Source organism: Salvelinus sp. IW2-2015, linkage group LG32 (genome assembly GCF_002910315.2).
Source record: "Salvelinus sp. IW2-2015 linkage group LG32, ASM291031v2, whole genome shotgun sequence".
In the NCBI taxonomy this organism is placed as follows: domain Eukaryota; kingdom Metazoa; phylum Chordata; class Actinopteri; order Salmoniformes; family Salmonidae; genus Salvelinus; species Salvelinus sp. IW2-2015.
Genome location: NC_036871.1, coordinates 5,631,136 through 5,652,037, shown reverse-complemented (window position 1 = coordinate 5,652,037; position 20,902 = coordinate 5,631,136). Strand labels below are relative to the sequence as shown.

The window sequence follows — 20,902 nt, the reverse complement described above, 5'->3', positions numbered from 1 at the left end:
CAGTAAAATCTTTGAAATTGTTGCATTTATATTTTTGTTCAGTGTACATGGGCAAAAATCCTCCATGACACACCAAGGTGAAAAGCAACATTGAACTGAAAATGTCTACCCTACGCTGAAATGTATTTTTCTACTCCTGCAATAGTCTACACATATTGCCTTTCAGACGTGTTACATTCTTGACATTTGACAAAAGACAAAAACCCCATGATTTATTGCAGCACACACAGGAGACAAGCAATTTTGCCTGCTGTCCTAAACCCCCCAAAAAACATTTTGTCAAACATCCGATAAGTAGTCTTTTCAAAATATGCTACCCATAGTTTTTCAATCTGTAAAAAAATATAATCTAAATGCCCCCAAAGGGATTTGACAGCCATGTTATCCAGTCCTAAAAAAAATAAAACATTTTGTGACTTGTGAAATGACCACTCAGTCTACCTGTAGAGCAGATGTGTGTCGGACGGTCAAATACTCAGTCAACGAGTCTCCCATAAACAAATAAACAACACGTTTAAGAACAATACTTTTAGTGACTGCTGTGCAAGTTAGGAGGTTGTTCTCTAGAACACTCATGTTATTTCCCATCAGTAATACTCCGTTCTAAATTCATAATGTCTGGCTTTTTGTGTGAGCATAATTGGATAGGGTAAACTTCTCAAAAACAACGTCTCCCTTGGGAGATGACAGGTTCTCATACACATCCAAATTATACTCAAACATCTGAAAATCAATAACTACAATGATTGCAAAGAAGTGTCGATAAAGTAAAAACAATATACACCACAGAAAACTGGATTTCTTTACATTACCATTCGCAAAATAACAAGGAGCAGAGATTACCTAAGCCCCTAAAGAAAACAGAGCGTACAGCAACCGAAAAAAAAGGTAACTTGCTTACCCTTTACTCAACCTGCAGGTATAATGCAATTATAATGCATTGTAAGACTTGTCATAAGCATTTATGACCCTCTATAATGTCTTATTGTAACGAAAGTCATCGGGAGAAGGAGAGGAGGACCAAAGTGCAGCGTGATACGTATCCATAATACACGAACAAAAACAACAAAACGACCAACGAACAGTTCTGACAGGTGCAACAAACACTAACCACCCACAAACACAAGTGGGAAAACAGGCTACCTTAAGTATGGCTCTCAATCAGAGACAACGATAGACAGCTGCCTCTGATTGAGAACCATACCAGGCCAAACACTTAGAAACAGAAAACCTAGACCTACAACATAGAATACCCACCCACATCACACCCTGACCAAACTAAAAATAGGTCAGGGCGTGATACTTATCTCGTAATGATCCGGACTAAATAAACAGCCGCTGAGTCAGTTAAACGTTACTTACATAGAAATATAACATTATTAGCCTTAAAATAAGACAATGAATGGCACATACATGCTTTTAAACTAATAAAACATTATACCTGCAGTCTACGTTAAGTGTAACTGATAATTTCATACGAACAGAATCAAACAGGAAATAAGATCCACATTTAGGTCTTAAATCTTTTGTGGAAACAAACTGCTTTGACCACATCGATTACACACAGTCTCGACTTTAACATTTGCACTACTAAATCAGTTCCTTATGAAACTAATCAACAAGAGAACAGCACTTGGTAGAAATCAGATGCTAGCTCACTACAGTGTCACGGTTATAGGGGTTGCGATGCCATGATAGGGAACGTCAAGCGCCGCAAGAGGTTTGTAGATGCAAACAACATTATATACCACATTATGGAAGACACTGCTCCCGATAATGTTTCAGGATTAGAAAGTGTACATACTGTACACCAAGAGACCTGTACTAGAGACCGCCTTGAGTGTTCACCTAAAGACAATTACACAACAAACGTCTTTTGAACGTCAGTTTGAGGTGTCGATTCTGAATAAATTAACGACTGGTGGCCTCCTGACTGGTGCTGCAGTGTAAGGCTCTGCATTGCAGTGCTGAGACGCCACTACAGCCTGGGGTTTGATCCGTGGCCGGGAATCCCATAAGGGCGGTGCACATTGGCCCAGCGCCGCCCGGGTTTGGGGGAGGGATGGCCGGTTGGCAATTCCTTGTCTCATCGTGCTCCTTGTGGCAGGCCGGGCGCCTGCAAGCTTACATCGGTCATCAGTCAAACAGTGTTTCCTCCGACACATTGGTATCGCTGACTTCCGAGTTAAGCGAGAAGTGTATTAAAAAGCAGCGCTTCTTGACGAGTCATGTTTCTGAGGACACGTCTCGACTTCCGCCTCTCCCGAGACCGTTGGGGAGTTGTAGCGATGAGACAATTGGATATTACGAAATTGGGGAGAAAAATGGGTCAAATAATGACGGCTACCTCGCAGGACCTGCAGTCGTTTGTAAAATAATTGAGTGAATGGATTGCGGTATGGGCTGGTCTCTAGTATGAGTTGGTCGGTCTGACAGGTACACTGCCATAGCAGATGCTGCTTTGTCGTTCTGCCCCTGAACAAGGCAGTTAACCCACTGTTCCTAGGCCGTCATTGAAAATAAGAATTTGTTCTTTGGGTTGTGCCGTGGCGGAGATCTTTGTGGGCTATACTCGGCCTTGTCTCAGGATGGTAAGTTGGTGGTTGAAGATATCCCTCTAGTGGTGTGGGGGCGTGCTTGGCAAAGTGTGTGGGGTTTATATCCTGCCTGTTTGGCCCTGTCCGGGGGTATTATCGGATGGGGCCACATGTCTCCTGACCCCTCCTGTCTCAGCCTCCAGTATTTATGCTGCAGTAGTTTATGTGTCGGGGGGCTAGGGTCAGTCTGTTATCTGGAGTACTTCTCCTGTCTTATCCGGTGTCCTGTGTGAATTTAAGTATGCTCTCTCTAATTCTCTCTTTCTTTCTTCTCTTCTCTCTCTTCTCGGAGGACCTGAGCCCTAGGACCATGCCTCAGGACTACCTGACTCCTTGCTGTCCCCAGTCCACCTGGCCGTTGCTGCTGCCAGTTTCAACTGTTCTGCCTGCGGCTATGGAACCCTGACCTGTTCACCGGACGTGCTACCTGTCCCAGACCTGCTGTTTTCAACTCTCTAGAGACGCAGGAGCGGTAGAGATACTCTTAATGATCGGCTATGAAAAGCCAACTGACATTTACTCCTGAGGTTCTGACTTGTTGCACCCTCGACAACTACTGTGATTATAATTATTTGACCATGCTGGTCATTTATGAACATTTGAACATCTTGGCCATGTTCTGTTATAACCATCCGTCACAGCCAGAAGAGGACTGGCACCCCTCAAAGCCTGGTTCCTCTCTAGGTTTCTTCCTAGGGAGTTATTCCTAGCCACCGTGCTTCTACACCTGCATTGCTTGCTGTTTGGGGTTTTAGGCTGGGTTAATGTACAGCACTTTGAGATATCAGCTGATGTAAGAAGGGCTATATAAATCAATTGGATTTGATCCAGGACCTTCTATACCAGGCGGTGTCCGAGGAAGGCCCTGGACTGTTTCTCCTGCTACCGCATGTAAAGACTGACCGGAGCGCCGTGTCTAGGCCAAGGCTTCTAAATAGCTTCTACCCCCAAGCCATAAGACTCCTGAACATCTAATCAAATGGCTACCCAGACTGTTTGCATTGCCCCCCCCCCCCTTTTTTTTATTTTATCATTTTTTACACTGCTGCTACCCTGTTATTATCTATGCATAGTCAATTAATAACTCTACCTACGTGTACACATTACCTCAATTACTCGACTAACCGGTGCCACTGCACCGGTACACACTCTGTACCGGTGCCCCCTCTATATAGCCTCGCTATTGTTATGTTACTGCTGCTCTTTAGTTATTTGCTACTTTTATTTCTCTTCTAATTATTATTTTTCTTAACTGCATTGTTGGCTAGGACTTGTAAGTAAGCATTTCACTGTAAGTGAAATGTTGTATTCAGCACATGTGACAAATACAATTTGATTGTGAAGGCTTTCAACACTGTTGACCATTCATTACTAATTTGTAGACTGTCTGAAATTGGCCTGGTCGGGCATGCAATTGGTTTGAAAACTATCTGACAGAGAGGACATGTTTCTTCTGATGGCGTTGTCAAGTTCCCTTAATATTACCAAAGGTGTCCCCCAAGGGTCGATTTTTTTCTATATAAACAATATTMGTTCGTCTGTAAGAAATGATAACCTCCACTTGTATGCGGACGATACCGTTGTGTATTCTTTTGCCCCTTCTGTTGACAAGACTCTCTCAGAACTACAATCTGCCTTTTTTACTTTCCTTTGTTGAACTGAAATTGGTACTTCATCCAGGTAAAAGTAAGCATATGTGATTTTCCAAAAAGCTTAAAAATGTAACTGATTATTTATGCATTGGATGGTGCCCACATTGATCAGGTCTGGGTATCTGGATTGATACAAAGCTATCTTTCAAAAAGCATATCGATGAGGTAGTTAAGAATTTCAAAATGGACTGCTTCCTTTATAGGAATAGGGCATGCCTTTCATTAAGTTGCAGAAAACAAAACATTCAGTTGACATTCATACCGGTTATAGATTATGGTGATATCGCCTATATGAATGCGGCTCCCACTGTATTGAAACCATTGGACGCAGTTACTCATAGCGCACTGCGCTTTATTTACAGGTGACAGGTTCAGTACATATCACTGCTTTCTGTATCAGAAAGTAAGCTGGCCCTCTTTGAAGTCTCATCGATCGACGCATTGCACTATTTGTGTTTATAAAGCGCTCTTACACAAACATCCGCCGTACCTCACTTCATCGTAACCTAAAGATGTACGAGCGACCAGACCCGGTCTCAGAGATGGCTAACTCTGGAGAGCCCATCGGTGTCCACTGAGTTCGGTAGATCTGCGTTACGTTTATTTGCGCCTTACTTGTGGAATGATCCCCAGAACTCTCTCAGGTTGGATGTCTTGGTGCCACTAGAGCAGTTAAGACGACTGGTTGATTTACCTTTTTTTACTGAGGGAATGTGTTCGTTTGTCATGATCGTGTTTTGTAAGTTACTTTTCTTAAATTACTTGTAAATAGTGTATGTTTTTATTGCGTTGGAATTGTAAATATTGTGAATTTATATGATTGTGTGCAGGGCTCCCTTATAAAAAGAGGCCATGGTCTCAATGGGATGTCCCTGTTGATATAAAAAAAATGGCTGCAACTCAACTTGCACCAATTGTGATGGTTTTGAATGCACTACTAACGGATGGAATCCTACATTCTCCCAAAATGCTAGTCAGAAGTTCATTTAGCAACGTCGAGAATAATCTAACAAATTCGTAAACGGTTTGGAGAAAAGAACAACACCCTAGGGAAGTCATWAAAAAAAATCACTATCCCTTCAAGCTTACATATTTGTGATAGTAGTACTAATTGTACAGTTAAGAATCAAGCAACAACAACAAGAAATGCACTAATAAATACAATTTTGTAGCCTGGMACCAGACAGTACCAAAAGTGAAGAGCAGTAAGAATACTGCAAACATAATTATGCAAAAAAAAAAWATATATATATATATATAAAATGTGTGTGTGTAATATATTACCAGAACATCAGCAGAAATAAGCAAAACATCAACATTTCAAAAGTTCACAGTAATTAATCCCAAATTAAAGTTATTTAAATCGTGACAAATGCAGCAGGTAAAGTCTGACAAACAAGCAATACTACATCTCACTGTACAATCCATTTTCAATTACATTACACAATACCTCATTCTTAAAATAGTTTGCCACTGTTGTTCCAAGGGAATGGCAAGCTCCCACACAACGTTACCAGTGGCAGATGCTATAAGACCTCCGAATGTTACTGGAACGCTCCCTAAATGTGCTGCACACAGTCTGCTTTTGACATATTCAATATTTTGGGTAATAAAGCATAACATTTGCAGTAACATCGTCGCTATGCATTGTCGCCACTCTTCAAATCACCCGTCATCATATTTTAGCCACTTAAGTTCTCCCATACTATTGTAAGTCGCTCTGGATAAGAGCGTCTGCTWAATGACTTAAATGTAAATGTAAATGTATAATAAAAGATGGAATTGCACTTTGAGCAGAGGTGCGTTCAACAAGGGTTCTGTTTGTGACGAACATGTTACTTAGTAACAATCTCAAGTTGAACAATTTTGAATGAACGTTCTGGTGAAACATTAATAAAAAGCTAAATGTTTGTAAGGATTACCAGGACAGTTTAGCAATGAGAATCAAACTGAAAATGACGTTCCTATTCCTACTACATGCAATAGAAAGCCTACGTGGTGGCGGCTTAGACCCGAAACAGATAGTTTACGTTCGCAGCACACTACCACCTTCTCACACTGTTAGCCAACTTTCGCAGCTAACAGAAAACAAACGGAATATGTTAAGATAACGTTAGCAAACAATTTCCTCTGTTGAACGCACCTCATGTGTTGTTCATTGTGAAGGGTTATCAAGTTGCTATACAACTTGGTGTTGTGGCATCGTAATGCAATCAACCGGAAGACAGTTCTTCAGTTCCCTTTGGCTGGGATCCTTGTTGGGAAAACAGTTCCCACACCCAAAGGGCAAGCAGTTATGGTGGTCAGTTACAAATGATCCCAATCCAAATAATACCTTTTTTCCCAAAACACAAAGAAATTCACCAACATTGTGAAACCTGTACCATATTATGAAACCATGACAAGGCTTCCAGATCAGATAGTGCAACTCAATCCTCAGTACAATGGTGCKGACATTGATAGTGATAGTAACATTCTGGACAGATTCTGGTATGTAGTATCACTTCAAGGTTGTAAAGTCTGATGCACATATCATACGATACAAGTCCACACTTATCCTGCGATCCATTCATCSCTCTCTAAATCTACTTGTTCATTACAAGTTCATTTATAGGAGCTTAGAGCCTAATGGTCAGGGCAGTTACCTCCGGCCATCCCAAAACCCCAGCCTCTGTATCCCTACAAACTACGCAACTGAATCCCAACATATGTTTACTCATGTACTAATGCCCTATGAACATTCTCATTATAAACCTTTCAAATGGTACAATGGCTAAACCAGACTTAAATAAATCAAATGGTTTGAACTGTGGTACCTGGTATACAGAAACATACAGTTATAAATTTTTCTTGTTAATTGATTTAAAAATTCATTAAAAAAAATCTAAAAGTCTTTGGGCTTTTGGGGATGGTAGGGGTTAAGCAGGCTGAAGGGGTATACAACCAACACCCACCCCACCCTCGTGGCACACCATGGGTGCCATGAATGTCCAGCGGTTGGTCTCAGCATCGTACATCTCTACAGAGCTCAGGTTGGATTGTCCGTCATAGCCACCCACGGAGTAAAGCCTGCCACAGTTTGCCACCAGTGAGACTCTGCTGCGCCGTGTGTTCATGGCCACCAGGTGGCTCCATTGGTCTGCCACCGAGCTGTACACCTCGGCCCCGCTGAGGAACCCGGAGCCATCATAACCCCCCGCCACATAGAGCTGGCTGCCAAGGGCTGCAGCGCCGTGGCGACAGCGCTTGTTCATCATGCCAGCAACGGGGTGCCAAAGGGCTGTGTGCTGGTTGTAGTACTCCACCTACAGGATGGGAGGTGTCATTAGTCATTCTCTTTCAGTGTCTAATGCATTTTAAAGGGTATGTTCACGATTTAAGAGATTAAGAACTTTTTACCATTCACCCGTGATGATATTGATTGATCCAAACCGTTTTTGAAATGTAAGCTATCTATTGGTCATTGATTATTTTTACCAGATCAGCCTACAGTAGATTACACTGATTAGAATGGAAGTGGAAGGGCAAAACTTGTTGCTTGTCTAAACAGCACTAAAGTGTCAATTTTGAAAATGCTAAATTGCCTGTGCAGCCACTTAATGTCATCAGAGATGATACATGGGTATAGTACCAGATACACTTAAAAGTTTGGAGCGGAGAGTGAAAAAGGTTTGCGAGCGGGGGGGGGAAAGGTGTTCGGAGCGGGGGAGGAGAAAGGTTCGGAGCGGGGAGGAGAAAGGGTTCGGAGCGGGAATCGGGGGGAGTGTAGAAGGGTTTGGAGCGGGAGTAAAGGTTTGGAGCGGAGAGGAGACGGGTTTGGAGCGGGGAGGAGAAGGGGTTTGGAGCAGGGGGCCGATAAAGGGTTTGGAGCGGGGAGAAGGGTTTGAAGAGGCAGAGGAGAAGGTTTGGAGAGGGAGGAGAAGGGTTATGGAGAGGGAGGAGAAGTGTTTGGAGCGAGGATGGGAAGGTTTGGGAGTGGGGAGCGGGAGTAAAGGGTAGGAGCGGGGAGGAGAAGGGTTGGAGCGGGGAAGAGAAAGGGTTCGGAGCGGGGAGCGAGGGTAAAGGGGTTTCGGAGCGGGAGTGAAGTTGGAGCGGGAGGAGAAGGGTTTGGGAGCCGGGGCAGAGTAAAGGGTTTGAGAGGGGAGGAGGAAGGGTTTGGAGAGGGGAGGGAGAAGGGTTTTGAGAGGGAGGAGAAAAGGGTTTGGAGAGGGAGGAGAAGGGTTTGGGAGAGGGAGGAGAAGGGTTTCGGAGCGGGGAGGAGTAAGATGTGGAGCGGGGAGAGTAAGGGCTTGAGTGGGGGAGATAAGGCTTGGAGCGGGAGAGTAAGGGTTTGGCGGGGTGCTGACGGAGATAAGGGCTTGGAGCGGGGAGAGTAAGGCGTTGGAGGACAGGGGAGGCGAGAGTAAGGGCTTGGAGCGGGGAGAGTAAGGGCTTGGAGTGGGAGTGAAGGGTGGGAGCGGGAAGTGGGAGTGAAGGGTTTGGAGCAGGGAGTGAAGGTGGTTTGGAGTAGTGAGCGGGGGGAGTAAGGGTTAGAAGCGGGGGAGTAAGGTTAGTACGCGGAGGAGAAGGGTTTGGAGCGGGAGGAGAAGGGTTTGGAGGCGGGGAGCGGGGAGTAAAGGGTTAGGAGCGGGGAGAGAAGGGTTTTGACGGGGAGGAGAAGGTTTGGAGCGGGGGAGAGGAGGGTTTGGAGCGGGGAGTGGGGGGGGGGGTAGGGTTCACGGAGGAGGTTCGGAGCGGGAGGAGAAGGTTCGGAGCGGGGAGCGGAGGAAGTTTGAGCGGGGAGGAAGAAGGGTTCGGACCGCGGGAGGAGAAGGGTTTCGGAGGGGGCGGGGAGAACGGGTCGGAGCGGGGGGTGGGGATTGAAGGTTTCGGAGCGGGGGATTGAAGGGTTCGGAGCGGGGGTGGGGATTGAAGGTTTCGGAGCGGGGATTAAGGGTTTCGGAGCGGGGGTGAAGGGTCACGGATGGGTTCGGCAGCGGGGATTGAAGGGTTCGGAAGCGGGAGTGAGGGTTCGGACGGAGGTGAAGGGTTCGGAGCGGGGAGTGAAGGTTCGGAGCGGGAGTAAGTCGGAGGAGGTGAAGGTCGGAGCGCGGGGTGAAAGGTGTTCGGAGGGGAGAGAAGGGTTTGGAGCGGGGAGTGGGGGGAGTAAAGGTTCGAGGGCGGGGAGAGAAGTTTTCGGAGCGGGGAGGAAGGGTTCTGGAAGCGGGGAGTGAATTGGAGATGAAGGTTCGGAGCGGGAGTGAAGGTGTTCGGCGGCGGGAGGAGAAGGGTTGGAGCGCGGAGGTAAGGCTTGGGCGCGGAGGAGTAAGGGCTTGGAGCGGGAGAGTAAGGGCTTGGAGCTGGGAGGGAGAGTAAGGGCTTGAGGAGATAAGGCTTGGAGCGGGGAGAGTAAGGGCTATGGAGAGCGGGCGGGGAGAGTAAGGCTTAGAAGGGGAAGTGAATGGGTTCTTGGAGCGGCTGTGAAGTGGGGGATGAAGGCGTTTGGAGCGGGAAGTGAAGGGTTTTGGAAAGTAAAAATAGTAAAAGTAGTGACGGGGGAGTAAAGGGTTAGAAGCGGGGGGATTAAAAGTTAGTACAGAGAGGAGAAGGGTTCTGGAGCGGGGAAGGAGAAGGTGTTTGGAGCGGGGCAGCGGAAGTTAAGTCAAAGGTTAGGAGCGGGGAGGAGAAGGGTTTGAGCGGGCGAGCAGAAGAGGGGTTTTGGAGCGGGGAAAGAAGGGTTTGGAGCGGGGATCATGGGAGAAAGGGTTCGGAAAGCGGTCTCCCGGAGGAGAAAGGTTTTCGGGAGCGGCTGTCAAGCGGGGAGGGAGAAGGTTTCGGAGCGCGGGAGGAGAAGGGTTCGGACGGGGAGGCAGACGGTCCCACCTTCGGAGCGGGAGGAGAAGGGTTCGGAGCGGGGAGGAGGGAAGGTTCGGAGCGGGGGGTGGGGATGAAGGTTTCGGAGCGGGGATTGAAGGGTTCGGAGCGGGGGGTGGGATTGAAGGTTTCGGACGGGGATTGAAGGGTTCGGAGCGGTGGTGAAGGGTTCAGACGGGGAGTGAAGGGTTCGGAGCAGGGGAGTGAAGGGTTCGGAGCGGGAGTGAAGGGTCGGAGCGGATGAAAGGTTCGGAAGCGGGGAAATGAAGGGTTCGGAGCGGGGAGTAGAAGGTTCGGACGGGAGTGAAAGGTTTGGAGCGGGGAGGAGAAGGGTTTGGAGCGGGAGTGGGGGAGTAAGGGTTCGGACGGGGAGGAGAAGTTTCGGAGCGGGGAGGAGAAGGGTTCGGAGCGGGGAAAGTAAGGGTTTGGAGCGGGAGTGAAGGTTCGGAGCGGGGGTGAAGGTTCGGAGCGGGAGGAGAAGCTTCGAGCGCGGAGTGAAAGGGTCGGACGGAGTGAAGGGTTCGGAGCGGGGAGTGAAGGGTTTGGAGCGGGGGGTGGGGATTGAATCCCAGTCTGTGATGGGGAGAGGCGTATATACAGTGCCTACTGAAAGTCTTCACATCTTTTTCACAGTTTTCACATTTTGCTCCCTTCATTTAAAATCTAGAAATGCATAAATTGGGATTTTCCCCCACTGATCAAAGCAACCTACTGCACACTTTAAAAGTTCCACAAAAAAAGGTATAATTGTGTATTATTATATTGATGGCGTAGCATCTTCACACCCTATAGTTGATACTTAGTGGAAGCACCTTTGGCAGCAAATACAGCTGTGAATAATTGTTATTAGTTTCCACCAATATTGCACAACTTTTGAGGCAACATCTATCCATCATTCTCAGCAAAATTGCTCAAGCTCAGTCAAATTGGTCGGGAATCATTGATGGACTGCAATATGTAACTATTGTCTTTGATTTTCAACCAGTTTTAAAAGTCAGGGCTGAGACTAGACATATTTTGTGAAAATGTTAGTTTCTGATCTTAAGATGTACCACAGCAAGGAGTGTGAAAATGTTAGTTCCTGATCTTAAGATGTACCACAGCAAGGAGTGTGAAAATGTTAGTTCCTGATCTTAAGATGTACCACAGCAAGGAGTGTGAAAATGTTAGTTCCTGATCTTAAGATGTACCACAGCAAGGAGTGTGAAAATGTTAGTTCCTGATCTTAAGATGTACCACAGCAAGGAGTGTGAAAATGTTAGTTCCTGATCTTAAGATGTACCACAGCAAGGAGTGTGAAAATGTTAGTTTCTGATCTTAAGATGTACCACAGCAAGGAGTGTGAAAATGTTAGTTCCTGATCTTAAGATGTACCACAGCAAGGAGTGTGAAAATGTTAGTTCCTGATCTTAAGATGTACCACAGCAAGGAGTGTGAAAATGTTAGTTCCTGATCTTAAGATCTACCACAGCAAGGAGTGCGAAAATGTTAGTTCCTGATCTTAAGGAGTGCGAAGGCCTACATTATGTAATCCAAAATTCTAATTGCATTTTCAAGTAGGTTGTGTAGATCTTAAGAAAAATATCTAATCCATTTTTAGATTTAAAGAGGCCATACATGTCACATTTCCCACCTGCAAATAGTGCCTAATAGACCTAATCCTCTCCTGTTTAGAACCGCCATACTGTGGAATTCGTAATATCTCTCCCGTTCATCTACCGTAGTCCTGTCAGCAATGTGCAGGCTGTGTGTCAAATGCCCTCCTTACCGTATTGAAGATCTGTAAACCGTCATGACCCCCAGATACAAAAATCCTTCCATCATAAACAGTCACCCCAGCTGCACTGCGACTTGCACTCATCTCTGTCATTACTGTCCACCTGCACGAGTGTATAAAGAAAAGCAGATGCACGTTAATTAATGTTGATACAGATGGGCTACACCTTTTCACTTCATATAAAAGTCACACTGCGACGACATTTTGATTTGCTACGACTAATTATTAAAGACAAAAATTGAAATGACCAATTCTATTTCCTGGATACATTTGAAAAAATGGTTTTACATACTTGATATGTGTGATGTGATATGATCTAAAGTAATGGTTTTGGATAGGATTGGATAAGTGTAAGCAAGTAAAACACAGCAGAAATACACAAAATGAATGTTACAAAATATGACATTAGCAATAAAAAAAAWATATAAAAATAACTTTTACATTCCTCCACAACCAAGCTCAGAATTAAAAAGGTAGTCGGCGGGGCTCCCGAGTGGCGCAGCAGTCTAAGGAACTGCATCTCAGTGCAAGAGGCGTCACTACAGTCCCTGGTTCGAATCCAGGCTGTATCACATCCGGCCGTAATTGGGAGTCCCATAGGGCGGCGCACAATTGGCCCAGCGTRATCTGGATTTGGCCGGGGTAGGCCGTCATTGTAAATTAGACTTGCCTAGTTAAATAAAGGTTTAATAATAATAATAATAAAACATGTTTAAATGCATTAAGTAAACAGCAGTATCAGGCCGACTTCCACAACAGTTCATGTGGAGGTAGGAGCATGTATATACACTGAGTGTAGAAAACATTAAGACCACCTGCTCTTTCCATGACAGACTGACCAGGTGAATCCAGGTCAAAGCTATGATCCCTTATTAATGGCACAAGTTGAATCCACTTCAATCTGTGTAGATGAAGGGGAGGAGACAGGTTAAAGAAGGATTTTTAATCCTTTAGATAATTGAGACATGGATTGTATATGTGTGCCATTCAAAGGGTGAATGGGAAAAACAAAAGATTGAAGTGCCTTTGAACGGGGTATGGTAGTAGGTGCCAGGCGCAACGCTGCTGGGGTTTTCACGCTCAACAGTTTCCCATGTGCATCAAGAATGGCCCAACTTGACACTAACTGTGGGAAGCATTGGAGTCAATATGATCCAGCATCCCTGTAGAACGCTTTCAACACATTGTAGAGTCCATGCCCTGACGAATTGAGGCTGTTCTGAGGACAAAAGGTGATGCAACGCAATATTAGGTGTTACTAACATTACGTATTCCTAATGTTTTGTACACTCACTGTAGATTACATCTCCATTGTCAATCAAGGGTCAAAGCCTTGGGTTAAATGTGGAAGTAGTTCCATCTTCTCCTTCAAGGGGGAATTGTTGCTGTACGGCAGACACCTATCCCGAGTGGCGCAGTAGTCTAAGACACCGCATCTCAGTGCGAATCCAGGCTGCATCGCATCCGGCCGTGATTGGGAGTCCCATAGGGCGGCGCACAATTGGCCCAGCGTCGTGCGGATTCGGCCGGGGTAGGCCCGCAATTGTAAATAAGAATTTGTTCTTAACTGACTTGCCTAGTTAAGTAAAGGTTCAATTTAAAAATCCAATCCTCACAGATCTCCACAAGTACAATGGGAGTAGGGACTAGGTCAGTGATACGCAAGTGGCAGTCTATTAAAATCATTTTAGAATGTCATACAAAAGTATTACTGTGTGTGAACTTTCAAATGCATTCTGTKATTTCTAAATATGCAATGTGATAGGTATTTTAATTGAAAAAAATTTAACACAAAAAACATTGAATTAATAAAATATTTCAATTGATCGTCTTCCTCAAATGAAGGGCATGATGACGCAATGTTTGCGAGAGAGAGGGAATGTGATTCAATTGGTCCTCAACTCACGGCTCAAAAATCATCCAGGATAAACTGAGTTGGGCCTGAGTTAGCCTGCCCCGGAGCAGGTTAGTTCTGAGGCATTTGTTGCCAAAGAAATGTACCTGGCTAAAAGGTGAGACACTTTCATGGTACCGGTTATCCCGAGTGGAACTCAGAGTTGACCAAAGTTACCTCACTAACTCCTCAAACCAGGTACGTAGAATACCCTCTGGTCTAGCTTGACTTGGAATTCAGGGAGTCAAAGGAAAGTAAATCACATAGGAAATGTACAGAACCTGTTGGCTTCTGGAGAGTAGCACTCTACTGAGTTGAGTGAGGATTTGCCATCATAGCCCCCGCACACATAGATATGTCCGTCAACCACCACTGTTCCCATTGCACTGCATTCGGAGAGATGGAGAAAGGGGAACGAGGATAAACACACTGAGAAAAACAACGTGCTTTTGCAGACCCATCAACTGGATCAAGAAGCTCCTGTCCATTTAACTAGGGTTTTCGCCAATGGTGTATAAAAACCATAGAATATACAGTAACAGTCAAACGTTTGGACACACCTACTCATTCAAGGCTTTTTCTTTATTTTACTATTTTCTATATTGTAGAATAATAGTGAAGACATCAACACTATGAAATAACACATATGGAATCATGTAGTAACCAAAAAAGTGTTAAACAAATCAAAATATATGTGAGATTCTTCAAAGAGCCCCCTTTGCCTTGATGACAGCTTTAGACACTCTTGGTATTCTCTCAACCAGCTTCACCTGGAATGCTTTTCAACAGTCTTGAAGAAGTTCCCACATATTCTGAGCACTTGTTTGTTGGCTGCTTTTCCATCACTCTGCAGTCTAACTCATCACACACCATCTCAATTGGGTTGAGGTCAGGTGATTGCGGAGGCCAGGTCTTCTGATGCAGCACTCCATCACTCTCCTTCTTGGTCAAATAGCCCTTACACAGAGTGGAGGTGTGTTTTGGGTCATTGTCCTGTTGAAAAACAAATCATAGTCCTTCTAAGCGCAAAGCAGATGGGATGGTGTATCGCTGCAGAATGCTGTGGTAGCCATGCTGGGTAAGTGTGCCTTGAATTCTAAATAAATCACTTGCAGTATCGCCAGCAAAGCACCATCACACCTCCTCCTCCATGCTTCATGCTGGGAACCACAGATACAGAGATCGTCTGTTCACCTACTCTGCGTCTCACAAAGACACGGCAGTTGGAACCAAAAATCTCAAATTTGGACTCCAGACAAAAGGACAGATTTTCACCGGTCTAATTTCCATTGCTCGTGTTTCTTGGCCCTTCTTCTTATTGGTGTCCTTTAGTACTGGTTTCTTTGCAGCAATTCGACCACGAAAGCCTGATTCACGCAGTCTCCTCTGAACAGTTGATGTTGAGATGTGTCTGTTACTTGAACTCTGTGAAGCATTTATTTGGGCTGCAGTTTCTGAGGCTGGTAACGCTAATGAACTTAAGAGGTAACTCTGGTTCTTCCTTTCCTGTGGCGGTCCTCATGAGAGCCAGTTTCTTCATAGCGCTTGAACTTTCAAAGTTCTTGAAATGTTCCGGATTGACTGACCTTCATGTCTTAGAGTAATGATGGGCTGTCATTTCTCTTTGCTTATTTGAGCTGTTCTTGCCATAATATGGACTTGGTCTTTTACCAAATAGGGCTATCTTCTGTACCTTGTCACAACACAACTGATTGGCTAAAATGCATTAAAAAGGAAAGAAATTCCACAAATAAACTTTTAACAAGGCACACCTGTTKATTGAAATGCATTCCAGGTGACTACCTCATGAAGCTGGCTGAGAGAATACCAAGAGTGTGCAAAGCTGTCATCAAGGCAAAGGGTGGCTGTTTGAAGAATCTCAAATATAAAATATATTTTGATTTTGTTTAACTCTTTTTTGGGTCCTACATGACTCCATGTGATATTTCATAGTTTTGATGTCTTCAKTATTATTCTACAATGTAGAAAATAGTAAAAAATAAATAAAAACCCTGGAATGAGTATATGTGTAGCAAACTTTTGACTGGTACTGTATGTCTATGCTTTCCCCGGGGCTTATTCGATTCGTTGATGAGATMACGTTCAAGCACACCAAGTCGAGTTGTAGGTTACATGACTTAAATAGGGTGGGTACTAGTAGAACTTTTCACAATAGTAGCTGTTCCACAACTGGGGAAAGTTATCATTGTTTGGTTTGGGGAATAATTCATTTACTTGTTTGAATGCAGTCGATGGACAAAGAGTGACTGCAATCTGGTTTTGATAAACTAGCCAATGCCAACATATACTAAGAAATTGCATTCAGGGACCAAAATCCCAGTCAATTACTCCTATTTATCATGTTTTAAATTGCATGCCTGATTTCTCTCCAACTCATTTTAAACCTATTCATTTACAAGGACCACCGCACTTTAGTGCAAAGTAAAACATGTGAACAATCCTCCTTTAAGCATTTTAGAATGTCTCGATCAGCTACTAGGTAGATAAAATAGGGTAAATTTGGAGCCTACTAAACAACTTATCAAAATCTACAGGTAATCAGTACATCTACAAGTAATCAGTACACTGTATCTACTTAATAATTGGCTGTTCTATAGGAATTCAATCACTTTTCGACCACACCCATTTTGCTTTGAATGAAACATGCCATACATGGTTGCCGATGGTAGAAGATGTCAGAAAGTAACATTTTGGACCTGAATGCCAAAACATTCATGAGATAGAGGTGCTCAAATGTGACCAATTTTGCATACCCCACCCTACCATGAGACATCCATGGCAGCGTCACTGAAAAAGATGAATAGTTCAGATTTGATTTGAAAGCTTATAAACAGGGTTTCAAAACTGTTTTATAATATCTAGAAAAAATATAAACGCAACATGCAACAATTTCAATGATTTTACTGAGTTACAGTTCATATGAGGAAATCAGTAAATTGAAATGAATTCATTAAGCCCTAATCTATGGATTTCACTTGACTTGGCGCAGCCATGGATGGGCCTTGGAGGGCATAGGCCCACCCACTGGGGAGCCAGGCCCAGCCAATCAGAATTAGTTTTTCCCAACAAAATGGCTTTATGACAGACAAAAATTATCCTCCGTTTCATCAGTTGTCTGGGTGGCTGGTCTCAGACAATCCTGCAGGTGAAGAAGCCTAGCTGTGGAGGTCCTGGGCTGGCGTGGTTACATGTGGTCTGCGGTTGTGAGGCCGGTTGGACGTAATGCCAAATTCTCTAAAGCGACATTGGAGGCAGCTTATGGCAGAGAAATGAACAATCAATTCTCTGGCAACAGCTCTGGTGTACATCCCTGCAGTCAGAATGCCAGCCGTCCAAGAGAAATACACCTTTTGTGTGTATGGAAAATTTATGGGATCTTTTATTTCAGCCCTTGAAAAATCAATTATGTCAAATATTTTTGTTATTTTCACATACAGTTGCGGACAAATATATTGGCACCCTTGCACTTTTCTTAAATAAATTGAAATTTATAAAAACTTGTCTCCACAGTATTAGATCTTCAACATTACAGAATTATAAAAAAATAAATTGTACTTAAGTTACCAAATTTTTAATTTGGAAAAGAAACAAATGGCATGCACATAATTATTAACATGGACGTTAAAAGGTACATGAAAAATTTTCATGGACGTTAAAGGTACATTTTTTTGTAATGTTTAAAAAAATGTACGAGAAACTATCAAATAGTTTGACAACCCTATGCAATCGCGCAGGCATTACATGAAGGCCAATCATGGCTCAGCCTCTACCATGAAATTATGGGAAATTGAGAAAGTTTCTCTTTCCTCCAGAGGTGGCAATATGGTGAGGAAATTGTTAAGAGAGGCACTTTGGATCGAATGCTTAGATCTCGTGGAGCCAAAAGGTTTGAATGAACAGCCTTCTCCTTTTTTGTAAGTACATTTTTCTTTGTTTGTTTATTTCTCTGTCTTGTTATTGAATGTATGTTGAATGTATGTGTAGGAATATTGAATGATGATCATACTCATTTGAATAACCTGGGTAGTTACTACTACTACTGACAGTATTGACATGTTTGATTGACATGACAAGCGGGACACTCCCTTGTGAGGGAATATAGGTGCCTCCCCCCGTTTTCCTATTCAAGGTTCCGATGAAGGCGATTCATGRCAATAAATCGATCAGATTTACGCAGCAACAAAGTGCTCCTTTATATTTATTCCCCCAGATAGTCACCAGTTGAAGTATCCCGGGGTAAGGAATGTTTTGGGGGATTTTCAAATTCCACAGTTAAGCACTTGAACCCCCCCCCCCCTTTTCGTTTAAGCTGTGCTGAAGCGCGTTTGGGTATACCCTTTTTCCAGTTTGACAATCCCTTTTGTAAGCGATCAAATAATATCAAACTCAAGCGTGTATATTTTTCAGTGATTAAAATCAGTCATCTTTGAGCACCTATCTCCTGAATGTTTTGGTATTCCGGTTCAAAAATGTCTGACTACTTCTACCATGGACAAACATTTATGGAAAGTTTCATTTCAATTAAAAAAGGGGTGCAGTCAAAGTGATTGAATTCATATAAAACAACCCTAAAGTACATCATTGGAAAGACATTCTCACCTGCGTTGACTGTTCATGCTAGCAACACATGTCCAAGTATCCGTTTCTGGGTTATAGACCTCCACTGTGCTTAGCCGTGATTGTCCATCATATCCACCGATTGCGTAAAGTAACCCATTGACAACTGCCACACCCACTCGACTTCGAGCTGTACTCATTGGCTGACAGCGGTCCCAGCAATTTGCAATTGGGTCAAATACTTCAACTACAGTCAATGAGTCACCTGGATAAAAAAAAACAATGCACAACATTTAAACAAAAATAAACAAGTTTAGGGTGTAATGATTCACTTAGTCCATGATTTGATTTGAACCTCAGTTTTTGGGTCACGGTTTCAATAACTTCCAATGGCTTGTGTACTGATATGTGGGTCATTCCACAAAGTGCCTTTTGAGTCCCGTTGATATTTTAAGTAGAAATTGTGCACCAATATTACATTTTAAAAGACTGTTATCCACAAATGAAGTGCACTTTAATATGAACCACATGGAAAATTCAATATATCAGATTTTTTTATAAAGACTTGCTAAAGTGCCAAAAATGTCCCTCGTTGTGTTTTTACAACTTGACCCACTTTACCCCAAAAGTTTTCACCATCATTGTAAAGCCCTAGTTACTTTGTTGATTTGATTTAGGTTGCAAAGGGACGGTATATTACTGGAAACTTTCAAAGTTTACCAGTTAAACTATCAGAAGTTTTGTAATTTAAGGATTTTATGTTATTTATAACAAGACATCTAGTATCCCTTTTGGATACCTTAGATTTCCACAGATGTCTGTAATTATCTCTGGCCCTCTGTGTGGCCTTAACATGTAAAATATATTTCTTTCAAATAAAAAATAGAATGACAGCTGTGAAACATGATCCTAAATATAAACCAACTTAGTGAACACCACTGATGTTATATATGAGGGTTTCAGCTTGAAATACCTTCTTTCTTTATTTTTTTACAAACATTTTTTTACTATGTATTTCTTGTACATTTTTTGGAACCAAACTGGTGGTAGTTGTGAAAAAAGTCTATAGTTGGAAGAGTTAATTGAAAAAAAATGCCATTGTTGATTTTTTCTCTCCATTAAATTAGCCTATTTTCTCTTTAACCATATAGAAAGTCATGGACAATATGACACACATACACGTACAGTTGAAGTCGGAAGTTTACATACACTTTAGGTTGGAGTCATTAAACCTCGTTCTTCAACCACTCCACAAATGTCTTGTTAACAAACTATAGTTTTGGCAAGTCAGTTATGATATCTACTTTGTGCATGACACAATTAATTTTTCAAACAATTCTTCACAGACAGATGATTTCACTTATAATTCACTGTATCACAATTCCAGTAGGTCAGAAGTATACATACACTAAGTTGACTGTGCCTTTAAACAGCTTGGAAAATTCCAGAAAATTATGTCATGGCTTTAGAAGCTTCTGATAGGCTAATTGACATAATTTGGCTCAATTGGAGGTGTCCCTGTGGATGTATTTCAAGGCCTACCTTCAAACTCAGTGCCTCTTTGCTTGACATCATGGGGAAATCAAAAGAAATCAGCCAAGAAATCTGGGATAAAAAATTGGAGACCTCCACAAGTCTGGTTCATCCTTGGGAGAAATTTCCAAACGCCTGAAGGTACCACGTTTATCTGTACAAACAATAGTACGCAAGTATAAACACCATGGGACCACGCAGCCGTCATACCGCTCAGGAAGGAGAAGCATTCTGTCTCCTAGAGATGAACGTACTTTGATGCGAAAAGTGCGACTCAATCCCAGAACAACAGCAAAGGACCTTGTGAAGATGCTGGAGGAAACAGGTACAAAAGTATCTATATCCACAGTAAAACGTGTCCTATATAGACATAACCTGAAAGGCCGCTCAGCAAGGAAGTAGCCACTGCTCCAAAACCGCCATAAAAAAGCCAGACTACGGTTTGCAACTGCACATGGGGACAAAGATCATACTTTTTGGAGAAATGTCCTCTGGTCTGATGAAACAAAAATAGACCTGTTTGGCCATAATGAACATCGTTATGTTTGGAAGAAAATGGGGGATGCTTGCAAGCCGAAGAACACCATCCCAACCGTGAAGCACAGGGGTGGCAGCATCATGTTGTGGGGGTGCATTGCTGCAGGAGGGACTGGTGCACTTTACAAATGAGATGCCATCATGAGGTAGGAAAATTATGTGGATATATCGAAGCAAGTCAGGAAGTTAAAGCTTGGTTGCAAATGGGTCTTCCAAATGGACAATGACCCCAAGCATACTCCCAAAGTTGTGGCAAATTGGCTTAAGGACAACAAAGTCAAGGTATTGGAGTGGCCATCACAAAGCCCTGACCTCAATCCTATAGAAAATTTGTGGGCAGAACTGAAAAAGCATGTGCGAGCAAGGAGGCCTACAAACCTGACTCAGTTACACCAGCTCTATCAGGAGAAATGGGCCAAAATTCAACCAACTTATTGTGGGAGCTTGTGGAAGGCTACCCAAAACGTTTGACCCAAGTTAA

The 20,902-nt window shown here is 43.3% G+C and overlaps 1 protein-coding gene across 1 annotated transcript in view; it reads right to left on the bottom strand.

Annotated features, from left to right (window-relative positions):
- Positions 1 to 4,580: 4,580 nt before the first annotated feature.
- klhl18 (kelch-like family member 18) overlaps positions 4,581 to 20,902 on the bottom strand; it is a 58,968-nt gene continuing 42,646 nt past the window's right edge. Inside the window, exons 7-10 of the mRNA XM_023977846.2 lie at positions 18,394 to 18,616; positions 14,055 to 14,159; positions 11,871 to 11,982; positions 4,581 to 7,554 (exon numbers count right to left, since the gene is read on the bottom strand). Of these exons, the coding sequence (XP_023833614.1) occupies positions 7,168 to 7,554; positions 11,871 to 11,982; positions 14,055 to 14,159; positions 18,394 to 18,616 (827 nt within the window). The 3' untranslated portion in view covers positions 4,581 to 7,167. The remainder of the gene's footprint in view (positions 7,555 to 11,870; positions 11,983 to 14,054; positions 14,160 to 18,393; positions 18,617 to 20,902) is intronic.